The sequence below is a fragment of the Aulonocara sp. 'chitande type north' Nkhata Bay genome, linkage group LG4 (genome assembly GCF_057382095.1).
Source record: "Aulonocara sp. 'chitande type north' Nkhata Bay isolate Kocher_YH1m ecotype deep benthic linkage group LG4, A_spYH_male_GT1.1, whole genome shotgun sequence".
Lineage (NCBI taxonomy): Eukaryota > Metazoa > Chordata > Actinopteri > Cichliformes > Cichlidae > Aulonocara > Aulonocara sp. 'chitande type north' Nkhata Bay.
In genome coordinates, this window is record NC_141347.1 from 5,833,980 (window position 1) to 5,847,962 (window position 13,983).

At 42.3% G+C, this 13,983-nt stretch overlaps 1 protein-coding gene across 1 annotated transcript; it reads right to left on the reverse strand.

Annotated features, from left to right (window-relative positions):
- Window positions 1–1,098: 1,098 nt before the first annotated feature.
- LOC147331843 (uncharacterized) lies at window positions 1,099–4,494 on the reverse strand. Its single transcript, XM_086290528.1, has 5 exons — window positions 4,258–4,494; window positions 3,642–3,807; window positions 2,372–2,674; window positions 1,283–1,380; window positions 1,099–1,146 (listed from the first exon to the last, which is right to left on the reverse strand). Exons 1-5 carry the CDS (start codon window positions 4,459–4,461, stop codon window positions 1,099–1,101), a joined length of 819 nt encoding a protein of 272 aa, XP_086146654.1. The 5' UTR covers window positions 4,462–4,494.
- Between the last annotated feature and the right edge of the window lie 9,489 nt (window positions 4,495–13,983).

A 13,983-nucleotide genomic window follows, 5' to 3' on the forward strand; every position in this document is an offset into this window, starting at 1 on the left:
ATGAGCATGTAGACAATAATGTTGGCTGATATGTAAAACTATGAGATGTCGAGTGCAGGGAAGATATTATTGATCGATCAGATTCATGAATATGTTAGGTACTTAAGCCACAATTAGAGAGTGAAACAGAGACACTGGTTGAAATGTATAGTAAATATTTTATTTTGAACTTTTATGCTGAACTACAAGCTGTGAACTGTGCGATCTCTGCCACCTGTGGTGCCTGGTTTACTGTGTGTAAAACTGCGCAGGTTCCCATGTGTCATCCCACACTTTGCCACTGTCAGGAGAAAAACATAACAAACAACAACCACACACAAAATAGGACAATTTAGGTTGTGACATATGACAATTTTTTAGGATGAAATATCTTCTATATTCATGTCATGCTTTATACACCTTCATTGTAATATAAATTAATCAAATCAAGTCAGAGAGTATTAATATATGAAGCAGACGTCAAGCAGGACCACAGCAGCAGCCACGATCCATCGGAACCTGCTGGATGAGAGAGCACAGAAACTCCAGGGAAGAAGTTTAGTTAGTAACATGCATGAACTGCATTACTGAGACATGTATGTTTACAGATGGTGGTGAGGGAGAGGGGGAGAGTTTTCAGTAAAAGGAGACGTGACTGCATCTTCAACCAATACTGAGCCTGCATAACCCTGAAAGAGACAGAGAGAGAGGGGGGGGACACTAACCCCCAGCAGTCTGGTCCTATTACAGCATAACTAAGGGCTGAGCTGAACCAGCCCTAACTATAAGCTCTATAAAGAAGTAAAGTCTTATGCCTACTCTTAAAAGTGTTGACCATGTCCACCTCCAAAACTCATAATGAGCATGATGTCAGGAGGACTTTAAAGAACGTAAACATCAGGAAGGCAGCATGACCAGGTCGTATCAGGTGGTCTGTTCTTATTTAATTTCCTATTTGGAGCGAAATCCTGACTCAGTGGCTGAATTAGTGAAGATTCATCAAATACAAAAGCTTATGGATAGTCAGTCAGGCACAGTTCAAATCTGGGAAGTCCAAAGACGCAAACAAATCTGCACAACAGCAGGCTAAATTACTTACATTTACAACTCTCCTGTCTACTATCTCTTCATATTTGAAAATCTTCTGTGTACGGTGTTTTCGGCATTCTGAAAAATAACAAATGAAATATTTACATGAGTTCTGTAAAACTGGAAAAAATGCAAAAATTAAGAAAAAGAAATCTTAACAAACTTAACGAACCTGTCATGTGTTTCGTACATTTACAATACCATAACGTCTAACCTTTCCTTGTCCTTTTTTTGTTTGGGACATCTGAGGTGTACACCGTAGAAATTGAGGGAGATGCAGGATGTGGAGATGGAGAGGAGGATGCAGGAGGAAGCAGAGATGAAGAGGAGGATGCAGGAGGAAGCAGAGATGGAGAGGAGGATGCAGGAGGAAGCAGAGATGAAGAGGAGGATGCAGGAGGAAGCAGAGATGGAGAGGAGGATGCAGGAGGAAGCAGAGACAGAGAGGAATATGCAGGAGGAAGCAGAGATGAAGAGGAGGATGCAGGAGGAAGCAGAGATGGAGAGGAGGATGCAGGAGGAAGCAGAGATGGAGAGGAGGATGCAGGAGGAAGCAGAGATGAAGAGGAGGATGCAGGAGGAAGCAGAGATGGAGAGGAATATGCAGGAGGAAGCAGAGATGAAGAGGAGGATGCAGGAGGAAGCAGAGATGGAGAGGAGGATGCAGGAGGAAGCAGAGATGGAGAGGAGGATGCAGGAGGAAGCAGAGACAGAGAGGAGGATGCCGGAGGAAGCAGAGATGGAGAGGAGGATGCAGGAGGAAGCAGAGATGGAGAGGAGGATGCAGGAGGAAGCAGAGATGGAGAGGAGGATGCAGGAGGAAGCAGAGACAGAGAGGAGGATGCAGGAGGAAGCAGAGATGGAGAGGAGGATGCAGGAGGAAGCAGAGATGGAGAGGAGGATGCAGGAGGAAGCAGAGACAGAGAGGAGGATGCCGGAGGAAGCAGAGATGGAGAGGAGGATGCAGGAGGAAGCAGAGACAGAGAGGAGGATGCAGGAGGAAGCAGAGACAGAGAGGAGGATGCAGGAGGAAGCAGAGATGGAGAGGAGGATGCAGGAGGAAGCAGAGATGGAGAGGAGGATGCAGGAGGAAGCAGAGATGGAGAGGAGGATGCAGGAGGAAGCAGAGACAGAGAGGAGGATGCAGGAGGAAGCAGAGACAGAGAGGAATATGCAGGAAGAAGCAGAGATGGAGAGGAGGATGCAGGAGGAAGCAGAGATGGAGAGGAGGATGCAGGAGGAAGCAGAGACAGAGAGGAATATGCAGGAAGAAGCAGAGATGGAGAGGAGGATGCAGGAGGAAGCAGAGATGGAGAGGAGGATGCAGGAGGAAGCAGAGATGGAGAGGAGGATGCAGGAGGAAGCAGAGATGGAGAGGAGGATACAGGAGGAAGCAGAGCTGGAGAGGAGGATGCAGGAGGAAGCAGAGATGAAGAGGAGGATGCAGGAGGCTGACAGAGGGAAGATGTTGGTTCAGGCTCTAAATGAAGAATAAATTCCTGGTTTAGAGCCTCTGGGTCTGGGACTGGTCCAGCATCGACACTGTCAGCAGAGGATGGTCCAGCTGCTGGTGTAGAACGTTTAGCAGGAGGTGAAGCTTGTAATTCTGAAAAATTTTAAATATTAAACATTCATTAAAATGGGTTGAAAAAATGTACAGTACACATAAACACATAATAAGTAGTGATTTGCATGTTTTCAGTTAAGTTTTACTAAAGATACAACTGGTAAATATTGGCATCAAATAAGTCATCTCACACACTCACTGACCCAAATCATTCAGTACAAGTGCCCTCGGGGGTAGTGTGACATCTGTAGTGCTTTTCTACATTGTACATTAAAAAATTAATGAGTGTGACTATAAATCCAGATAGATAATGACTTTTTCCTCTGATGACACTACTTTCCTGACTTTGTAGTGAATAACATTTGACACTTCAAGCTAGTACTGTGACTTAGGAGTTTTGTACAATGGTGATGCTAACTACCTCAGGGAGGTAATCAGGTGACCTCTTAAGAAGTATATAAGTTATTTAAGAATCTTGGTGTTCATATTGGTAACATTATAACATTTGTTATACTAGAAAGTCTCGAAGAGAATTATCAGGTCTGGTTTTTGTGAAGATTTTTAAAATTACATTTGTATATACATGAGTGTGAAAGACCATACTATACACACACATATACAAAATTGTTCAGGTGGGTAACACCAGAGGTTCAGTATGGCTAGCTTTGGTGATGTGACCGACACATGGGGAGGTAATAAGGCAGATATAACACTATTTTCATGTTAGCAACAGGACATGTAGGACAGCTGTCACCTCACAGCAAGAAGGTTACTGGTCTGAAACTTGGCTGAATAATAGAATAGAACAGAACAGAATAGAGTAAGTAGAATAGAATAGCTGGTGACTGTTAACTATCCTCATCCTCACCATCTTGTTTGTCTCTATGTACCCCGTGATGATCTGCCTACTTATCTAGGGTGTACCATGAGTATCACCCAAAGACAGCTAGGATAGGCTACCTGATAAGGACACCTGGTTACAGATAATGGACAAAGCATATCTTACTTCTCAGAAGGTGTTCATAAAGCTTCCTCATCTTCATGAGGATGTCACGTGCAGCACCTTCCGCTGGTTCGATCTGAGTGATCACGTCCCCTACTATACGGCCCTTACGGTCAAACTGTCCAAGAAACAGAATTGGTTGGTAGCCCAGGGCGTGTAGCTTTGAAACCTGCAAGAACAACAAAGAAAAACATGCAGCCAGTCTTTCATGTAAGCAAACGGATGTATAACAAACCTTTAAGTTTCACATCTTTGTTGTTTTATTGTTGTCGATAGTTAAAAAGTATTTATGGTGACCAAACCTGTAAATGTATGATAAAATCCATCTTGAAATGTTTTGTCTCTCAGTTAATAGCCGATTAAATTAAAAATCAGAAGTAGCTTAAATAAAAATAGTTTTTAACAAGTTTTTTCTAGTTGGATGTCTTTAGTGTGATGATGTTATTCTGATGTGAATAACTTTTTTATTTATGCTCTTTTATAAATTAATATTTTATGTGTATATACATGTCTTGTTAGTTTCTTACTTCATGATATACAAGAAAACATTGACAACTGTGATTAATAAAGAATTGTCTAGCAGACCAACCACTTATTAGATCAGAACTTTTAAACTTACTGACAACTGGGCTGAATTAACCACCCTGCTCGCATTTCTGTTTTTTTTAACAGAGGCAGCCCAGTTACTGTTTTTAAACTGTTCTTGTTTCTTTTTCAATCCCTCCTTTAGGTTCAGGCTGCCCAGGCATCCACTGCATGTCTTCCTGTTGCAGGTGTTTGGGGCCTGACAGGAAGGGCATGGTTTGGTTTTTGGCTTTGTCATTTCTGCAAATGAAAATGGAACATGTAGGGATTATTTCAGGTCTGTTTTGGTGAAACGATTACAAAAATAATTTATGACCAAAGAAATAACTTATGTTACGAGGCAGTATTACACCATATTTAGAAAAAAAATCAATTACGAGATTAAAGTCGTTAATATTGAGTTAATTATGTGAATAGGGTTAAAAAAAAACCTGAATTGATTACAGAAAAGATACATTGCTAAAATAGAGCAGTACTAACATTAGCTGGGTGGCCAAGCAAGTGTCTTACACATGAGAATACATCACAAAAAAAATTAAATAAACTTTTGCAGAAGTAGTTCTCTTGGTACACAGACTGCTCTGTGAAAACATTTCAAGTTTAATATCAGTTTAATATCACTGAAATTTATATTTCAGTGAACATGCAAATTACCCACAGTTTATCACAACTTACTTAGCTAGGATCTGCCTCGTGTCCAGTCGAAAACTTCGCTGCAGGACCGTGAGTTGAAAGATACATTTACTGCGACTCCCAAGATGCATTGCAGTAAAAACCATCCAATCGCCTTGCTTAAGATCTGTTGACGTGTCGCTAAAGGCGCGCTGTAGATAAATATTGCAATTTGTAAAAAATAAAATACTAAAATTTGCAATTTTTAATTACATAATTAAACACTGGGCCAGTTTAATTTCGTATTATCGCTGGTTATTATTTTAGAGTAAATAAAGGAATAACGGGTAGCACCAAGCTGTTGTTATCTTCATTCCCATAGCGACGGCGGTCGAGGATTATGGGTAGTGTGCAGTTACGGGATTAGTGCGTCTGCGTAAATTGGTCTGATTGGCTGGAGCCGAGCGCATCCAAAACTAACAGGAGTGGTGAATGAATCTATAAATGTGTTTTACGTGTGAAATGAAAATAATAAACCTAACAAAGGATTATGTACGTTAAATCTGAGCACTTTCAGATCGTGAATCAGTTTGGAAAACACTGTGTGATGGCCACAACATGAAGCCATTTTATTGTTGAATTATCAGTGATACTTTCACGTGTTTTTGTTGAGAAACGTTAACGATGTCATTAAAAGAAAGCATTAAATTAGGGAGAAAAACCCGTTCGCGGAGAGGGTCCCCGGTTCTCCAGTTAGATTGTGCTTCACGGCGTCATGTTTCGCCGTGACGGGGTTATTATTGGAGTAAATGGATGGCTGGAGCCTCTGCTCGAAGCGTCTCTGATCGCCGCGAGCGCGTTCATATTGGAATGAATTGACAACCCACAGCGTCACATAAAAACGTGGAAGGGTACCTTAGGCGTCAGCATGAGAAGTTAAGGGACGTGACAAATCGTCATTATTTTACGCGTCGGGAGTGAGAACGGGTTGGTAAAAGTATATCCTTGCTGTACCCTTAATGCTAATTATGCTAAATTAACCGCTGCCTTTGCCCCTTTGGGATTATTCTTATGTCACTGGGATGTTGACCTTTGACCTTCACATTAGAGAGATGGGCAGACATAATTAGTGTATGAATTTTAAAGTAACAGGTAATAAAGAGAGTGTAGCAAATGTAGTCAGGTTTATTACTCTGTATCACACATGAGTGCCCGAGGGAGGCGGGGCTGACTGGGGAGACACAGGAAACAGAGAGACAGGGCTGACTCGACATGAAACGATGAAACGTGGGACACGGGAACAGAAACTAAACACAGGCTGAAATGAACACTGAGGGAGGGAGAACTAAGATTACTGAGAGCCTGATAAATAAGAAGAACAAAAACCAAGAAAAACAAGAGTCAAAGAAAAGCAAAAACACAAAGCATTGGGCCAGGACCCACTGCTGTGACATTTATATGTGATAAAAACATTAAAAACTGCTCAGATGTTGAAATCTTTCTACGTATACTTTAGGTTCAGCTCTCCAGCCTGGCATTTGGTTAAGCATGATTCAAACATTTGATTTTGTTTAACTGGTTTTAATTATAGTTACTTTTTGTGAACATTTGTTGCAGCATTTAAAAATACATCATTTATTTTCAAACTTTTATTGGATTTAGAGCATCATATTTGACCAACGTAAATGTTTTAATTTCATATAAAATAACTGAAACAGTGAACTAAATATCTGAAATCTTTCCTTCCTTAAAAGTTATAATCCTACTTAAGTTATAGTGCAAACGCTTAAGCAATAAATATACTTGATGCTAATTAATTAATATTTCCCTTTGATGTTGCAACTATGCGGTCACTTCTGTCTTTAAACAAAATAATATTTTCCAGTTACAGAAATCATAAAGTCCAAACTAAAGTGCTACTGTTGCTATATGCATTTTATATAAATCATGGATGATGGTCCTGACATGAAGGAAGAGAAAGTTACAGGTTGCATCCTTTGACTTTGTCTCCGTGCCTTTGGGCCATTTTCAGAAGGACAGATGTTTCTGTTCAATTCTTAAATCAATTTTTTCAAACACAAACACTATTTTAAAGCTTCTAGAGAGTAAAATATTCATGATAATTATAATAACAATAATAAAAACAAAAGCTCTCAGATCCATCAAACCAAGCAGCAGAAAGAACAATAACTGAAGAGAAAACTTTAACCTTGTAGACTTCATTATGTTCCAGCTGCTCTACAGACGCTGTGACCTCGAACTTAAGCAGGTCGTAACGTATGTGCAGCTCAATAACTTCATAATCAGACCCTGTGGTATTTAGGCAGCAGAACAACTAAGAATAACAACTACAAATAATGTTTTTAGGTTTCTGTTGTACTGCAAGGTTCTGTACAGGAGAACCAAACCAAGAGCAAATATTACGTCTCATTTACACCTGAGCACGAAGAGCCATCAACATTTAGCAAATTGAATCATCTTTGTTTAGATGCAAGAAGAATCATATAGAAATGAAAAAGTAGAAATAGAAATCCAGAGCAAAGATATCCTCTAATTCAGCGTAGCACATGTGCAGCTGCTGCGATTCACGTAAGCATTCGGCTCGTCGCTGCTGCAGATTTTTCTCTCGCTGTTCTGGCTCACAGCGCTGCAAACACAAAAATAAATATCCCCAAAGGTGTGAAAGGGAGCTAATTAGTAAGAGTATTGTTACTCTCCGCAGGAGTAGTCCAGCAGTAGAAATCAGTCCAATAACAAGGTGTGTAACATCTAGCAGGGTGACAGAAAAACCCAGGGTAACTTCTAAGGACCTCAACGTCTCTCTCACATTGTGTTTTTTAAACATGCTTCCATTTGTCACTTCAGTCTTTACTCTGAAATACAGGAAGAGAAATCATGGCTGAAACAATTTCTCATGAAACCAGGGGTGTGGTCCAACAGTCAGTTTGGTGAGGAAGGTTCCTAACTGAGAGAAGTGACCCAGAAGTATCTGTGTAGCAGCCACAATGAATCCAGATCATGAGCTGATCCGTGACTGCCTTTGTACAACTTTTACAAAGTGACTGCAAACATTGTGGAACGATTCATAGCGTTTGATTGCTTGTGTGAATGTATTAAACAGGAAACCAGGAGCTGCAGAAACCCAGTAATGCTGGGTTTCTGCAGCTGCGTGTGCGTTTATTATTATGGCTCCAGGTTACATTTCAGGTCTTCTCAGCCCGCACCGCCCCACTCGAACTCTGCGCTCCTCCAGTCAGATGCTGTCATTAGTTCCACGCTCCCAGTTCAAATCTAGAGGTGACAGCTTTCTCCATTGCTGTCGTCCCCCTTTCATGAAATCCTCTCCATCCTTGGAAGTCTTCAAATCCAATCTGAAGCCCCTCCTATTTTCCAAGGATCTCTCTGACACCTCTGTTATTGTGTTTCAGCTATTCTGCTCTTTTACCTCATTGGATGATGTTTGCATGTGTAGACACGTGTACGTGTAGTTTAAGTTCACATATGTGTGTTTGTGTGTGAATGTGTACATTTTTGTATATGGATGTGCATATTTGCATGTACACATATTTTTTTACAAACATATACGGATGTCTCACTGTTTCTATGATGTTTTCATCTTATCTATTTTAATTCTTTTCACCATATCATCCCTCTGTTCAGCACTTTGGCCGACACTTGATGTCTTTTAAATGTGCTATATAAATAAAGATGACTTATATTTGCATCCGTGTGTCAGAGTGTGTGTTCTTACCTTTAATTTAGGACACGCACACACAGCATAGAGTGAACAGGGACTATTATTGTCCCACAAGGAGCAACAGGACAACTGACCTACTGTATGCTAATGTGAGAGGTGCATACAGAGCCACCCCCCTCCCCCCACTAGGGAAGTCAGACCACAACCTGGTTTACCTACAGCCACAATACACACCCCTCGTCCAAAGGCAGCCTGTCACAACGTGCTCCATCCGGAGATGGACCCCAGAAAAGGAGGATGCTCTGAGAGACTGCTATGACACCACAGACTGGGATGTGCTCCTGAGCCCACATGGTGAGGACATAGAGGGGGCGACACACTGTCTTACAGACTACCTCAACTTTTGTGTGGACACGGTCGCCCCTGCTAAGACGGTACGGTGTTATCCTAATAACAAACCGTGGGTAACACAGGAAGTCAAAGCTGTCCTCAACATGAAGAAGAAGGCTTTCAGGAGCAAAGTGAAGGAGGAGATGAAAGCAGCACAGCGGGAGGTGAAACGCTGCCTGAGGGAAGCAAAGGACACCTACAGGAGGAAGGTGGAGCAGAAGTTGGAGAGGAACAATATGAGGGAGGTCTGGAATGGTGTGAAAACCATCACAGGCCACAACACCAAGAAAAGCACAGTGGGGGGGACTGTGGAGAAGGCAAACGAACTCAACAACTTCTTCAACAGGTTTGACCAGCCCACAACCCCCCCACCCTCACCCTCACCTTCACTACAGAGTCCTCTCCCCACTCTCCTGCCTCCCTCGCTTCCCCCCCTTCCTGACACCATGACACCCCCCTCCTCCAATCAGCAGCAAGACATCTCCCCCCCTCCCCTCCTCCCAAACATCTCCCAGTGTCACAGTGGATCAGGTCAGGAGGCAACTGAGGAAGCTTCGCCCCAGAAAGGCAGCAGGCCCAGACAAGGTGTGTCCTAGGATGCTTAAGGCGTGTGCTGCTGAACTTGGGGAGCCGCTACAACGAGTCTTCAACCTCAGTCTGCGACTGGGGAGAGTGCCCGCCCTATGGAAGACATCCTGCATCGTCCTGGTCCCCAAAAAGAACCGGCCCAATGAGCTGAATGACTTCCGACCGGTGGCACTGACGTCACATCTTATGAAGACTCTAGAGCGGCTCTTCCTCAACTTCCTCCGACCACAGGTACAACATGCCCAGGACCCACTACAGTTTGCATACAAGGCGGGTGTCGGAGTGGAGGATGCCATCCTGTACCTCCTACACAGAGCCCACTCACACCTGGATGGGGGAAAAGGCACGGTCAGGATCCTGTTTCTTGACTTTTCCAGTGCCTTTAATACCATCCGGCCCTGTATGCTTCAGGAAAAACTGAACAGGATGGAGGTGGACCCCTGCCTGGTGGCTTGGATCTCCGACTACCTCACCGACAGACCACAGTACGTCAGGCTGAAGGACATCACGTCTGACACTGTGGTCAGCAGCACAGGAGCACCACAGGGAACTGTGCTGTCCCCTCTTCTCTTCACCCTGTACACCTCTGACTTCTGCTACAACTCTGAATTATGCCATATTCAGAAGTTTGCAGATGACACGGCCATCATGGGGTGTATCTGGGATGATCAGGAAGAGGAGTACAGAAGTCTGGTGAGGAACTTTGTCGCATGGAGTCACACAAACCACCTGCAACTCAACACCTCAAAGACTAAGGAACTGGTTGTGGACTTCGGGAGGTCCAGAGAAGGTCCACTGCCGGTTCAGATAGAGGGGGAGGAGGTGGAGGTGGTCAACAAGTACAAGTACCTCGGGCTGTGGGTGGACAATAAACTGGACTGGTCATGCAACACAGAGCACCTGTATAAAAAAGCCCAAAGCCGACTGTACTTCCTCAGGAGGCTGAGGTCTTTTAACATCTGCAGGAAGCTCCTGAGGATGTTTTACCAGTCGGTGGTTGCTGGAGTACTTTTCTATGCTGTGGTGTGCTGGGGGAGCAGCACAGCAAAGAGGGACTCATCCAGGCTGGAGAAACTGATCAGGAGGGCTAGCTCTGTGGTCGGCATGAAGCTGGACACTCTGGTGACAGTGGCAGAGAAAAGGACATTAAAGAAACTGATGGACATTATGGACAATGCTGGGCATCCTCTGCACACGGCCATTAACAACCAGAAGAGTCTGTTCAGTGACAGGTTGCTTCTCCCCAAGACAAGAACTAACAGACTTAAAAACTCCTTTGTCCCACACGCCATCAAACTGTTTAACTCCTCTCTGGAGGGGAGAGGGAGGGGAAACAGGAGGACAAAGGAGGGGGAAACAACTAAGCTGCAGTGCCTCTTCACCTCACTGTACAATACCTTGTGCAATACTTTTGTAAATAGTCAACAGTGCAATAGACTCAATACTTGAAATGTGCAATTCACTTGTATTTTTATTTTTTATTCCTATTTATTCTATTTATCCCCTTCGTATATTTTATTTATATTTGTCTCTGTATTTATATATGTGTGTGTGTGTGTGTGTGTGTGTGTGTGTGTGTGTATATATATATATAACAGTTCTGTAACTGTAACTTTGGTCGTTGCTGTGCTTTTTTTTGGAAGTCGAATTTCCCAGAGGAACCCACCCGAGGGATTAATAAAGTTCTATCTTATCTTATCTTATCTTATTAAGCGTGTGGCCTGTGTGTATCTATGCCAGTGAAACTGGATCTGCTCATTTTGAATATTGAAAAATATTGTGACTTAAGAGAAACATAATAACTAAAACAGAGCAGAAACACGACAATTCAGCAGAAAAGTAACAACTTAAGCAGAAATATTGGAAAATGAGCAGCTGAAAAAAGCTGAATAAGGTGACGTTCACTCAAAACTACTTGTTGTTCAACTGTGAAAAACTGGCAGAAATGTTAAAAACACACGAAAGAACAGCCAGCAGATACACACAATTAGAAATATGAGCACATATGGAAACACAAATGCACAGAGACACACAGGATGTCAGTCAACCACTCTGAATATTCAATTTGAATCTTCCTGGTTTTATGGATTCCTGTCAAACGACTGGCCATAATTTCCTAACCGTAGGGGCTAGAGCGGTCATTCTTAGACCGTTCTGTTCAGAGGAGATGGGGGAATCTTCAAGTGTTGATAGTTCATAATTAAAATATAAATTATTAAAGATATATGGCTTATAATGCACCATAACTGAGTAGAGTTGAACTGCCTTGACTTGCCCTCAAACAACGGTTTGTAAGTCTAAATCTATTTGGAGCATCGATATCATTCTTTCACTGTCACATACAGCAGGCTTTGGTGAACAGTTAAGGCAATATTTTCAGGTCTCAGGCACATTTCATACACTGTGCTCTGCAGACAGGCACACGGACCTTTCAGGTCTACAAAAAGTTTCAAATGAAAAGCTCACAGGTGTGTTTATTAACTCAGTGTTGCAGAATCACAGTGATTCATTAAAAACGTCTGCAGAAGTTGCAAACTTATGATTCATGTCATAAGTTATGATACACTGCTCTCCCCTGCATAAGCTGTTTTTATAGTATCAGCATTGGTATCAGCAATACTGGCCATACATTTACTTGGTATCACATCTATACCACAATCTGCAGTACTGCACACACTAAGATCACAGTGGACAGATTCTGTCTCTATGCTGGGAACGTCTGTTTTTCCCGGGATCAGCTGTTGCAGATTGTTGGTGCATGGAGGGCTGGGGCCTCTTCTGCCCCCCCTAACGGAGACCACGTAGGTAGTCGGAGGCTGTAAGACAGCGGCTCTCTGGAGAAATCTGATATCTCAGGAGGATGACAGGATTCAACCAGAGAAGCTGCTTCATTATAAACGAGTCTGTGGTTTATAACTGAAAGCTATGATACACATAAACAGCCGTCCATGCACTTAAGTAGTGAGTGAGTATTCACTCCAGTGATGAGCTGTGAGAAAGAAACTGCACACACAGCGAGCGGGCGACCATAAGATTATTATTGCCAAGCAAGAACCTGCAGCTCGAGCAGGCTGAAGAAATCCTTTAATGCTGATGCAGGCTTCACAGTGTAGAAACGAGAACTCTAAGAAACAAAAGAGCAGAAGTCATGTATGAAACACAACACAGTTAACATGTGAAGCACTTAAAAGAAAACACAAATAAAACACTTCCAGTGAGGCGTGGCGATTTAAACATTGCCTGTACTGCTCAGCAGTTGTAATGGCATCAAGAATATCTGCACATAGTTCATAATTACAATTAGAATGAACATTTCTTTCACTAAACTCAAAGTCACTCATTATAGAGCGACATCACTATTTTAACGCAGATGCTCTGATGTAGTAGGTCCAAATGCAGGATGGTGGGTCACCCACCCTCCTGCTCCAACATGGTAGGAAAATTATACGGTAGAAAATGTTTATATTCATAACAATGTGAATTTTCTGCTTTAAATACTTTTATATATGTTTTTAAAATGGTCCCTCCACCCACTTTTAGTCCTTTTTCAGACATTGAAATCGGAGGAAATGTTCCAAAAATGTGCTGATTTGAAAGTGAATGATGCCGATCTTTGTTTCCATAGCACAGATTTGTCTGAGACATCATCGAGTGTCAGCCTGTGCCTCTAAGGAGCGTCCAGCGTCCTGTTCATTGTCCATTTCTATCATAATGCACGCACTGGGGTTAAATATTGAATAACAATGTTCTTCCAACTTACGTTTTTCCCCACAGAGTTCAGACTCAATACTGTTAATAACAGACAATCATAGGGTCCTGCTGTCCACACTGTTATAGTTCTTACAAAAATACAGGCTGAAACATACAGATAGGAGCAGCTAAGAGAAGAAGAAATGTGCTGAAACTGTCAGAAAGGAGATTTATTTGTTTCCACTTTACATGTGTGTGAGCATGTGAAAGTTTGTGGATGTTCTTTGTCTGTGTGTCTGTATATAAGATGTAAGGGCGGTGGCCACAGAGATGGTCCTGGTGTTTCACTGGGATGCTCTCTCCACATTGCAATGTGTTTATTAAACCCACTTCAAATCAAGCTCACTGGGTGTGTTGCAGAGTATATAGTTAGTGTAGTTGTTGTTTTGTTTTGTGTGTCAGTTCTACTACTAAGTGTCTGTAATGTCGGGTTGTGTTTAGTGGTTGAGAGGAGGCGGCAAAAACACTTAGCAGGATAGTCAAAATCAGAATCAGAATCAGAATCAGAATACTTTATTGATCCCTGGGGGAAATTATTTTTTGTTACAGTGCTCCATTTAAAACCAACATTAAGACAAGACAGACAATACACTAACTAAGAATAGTACAATATATACATATATATACATACATACTGTCATGGTCCTGAGTCTGAGGACTCAGTGTTTTGTGTTCCTTGTGCTTTTGTTCATTCAGAGTGTGTATTCTGTTGTGATTTTGCCA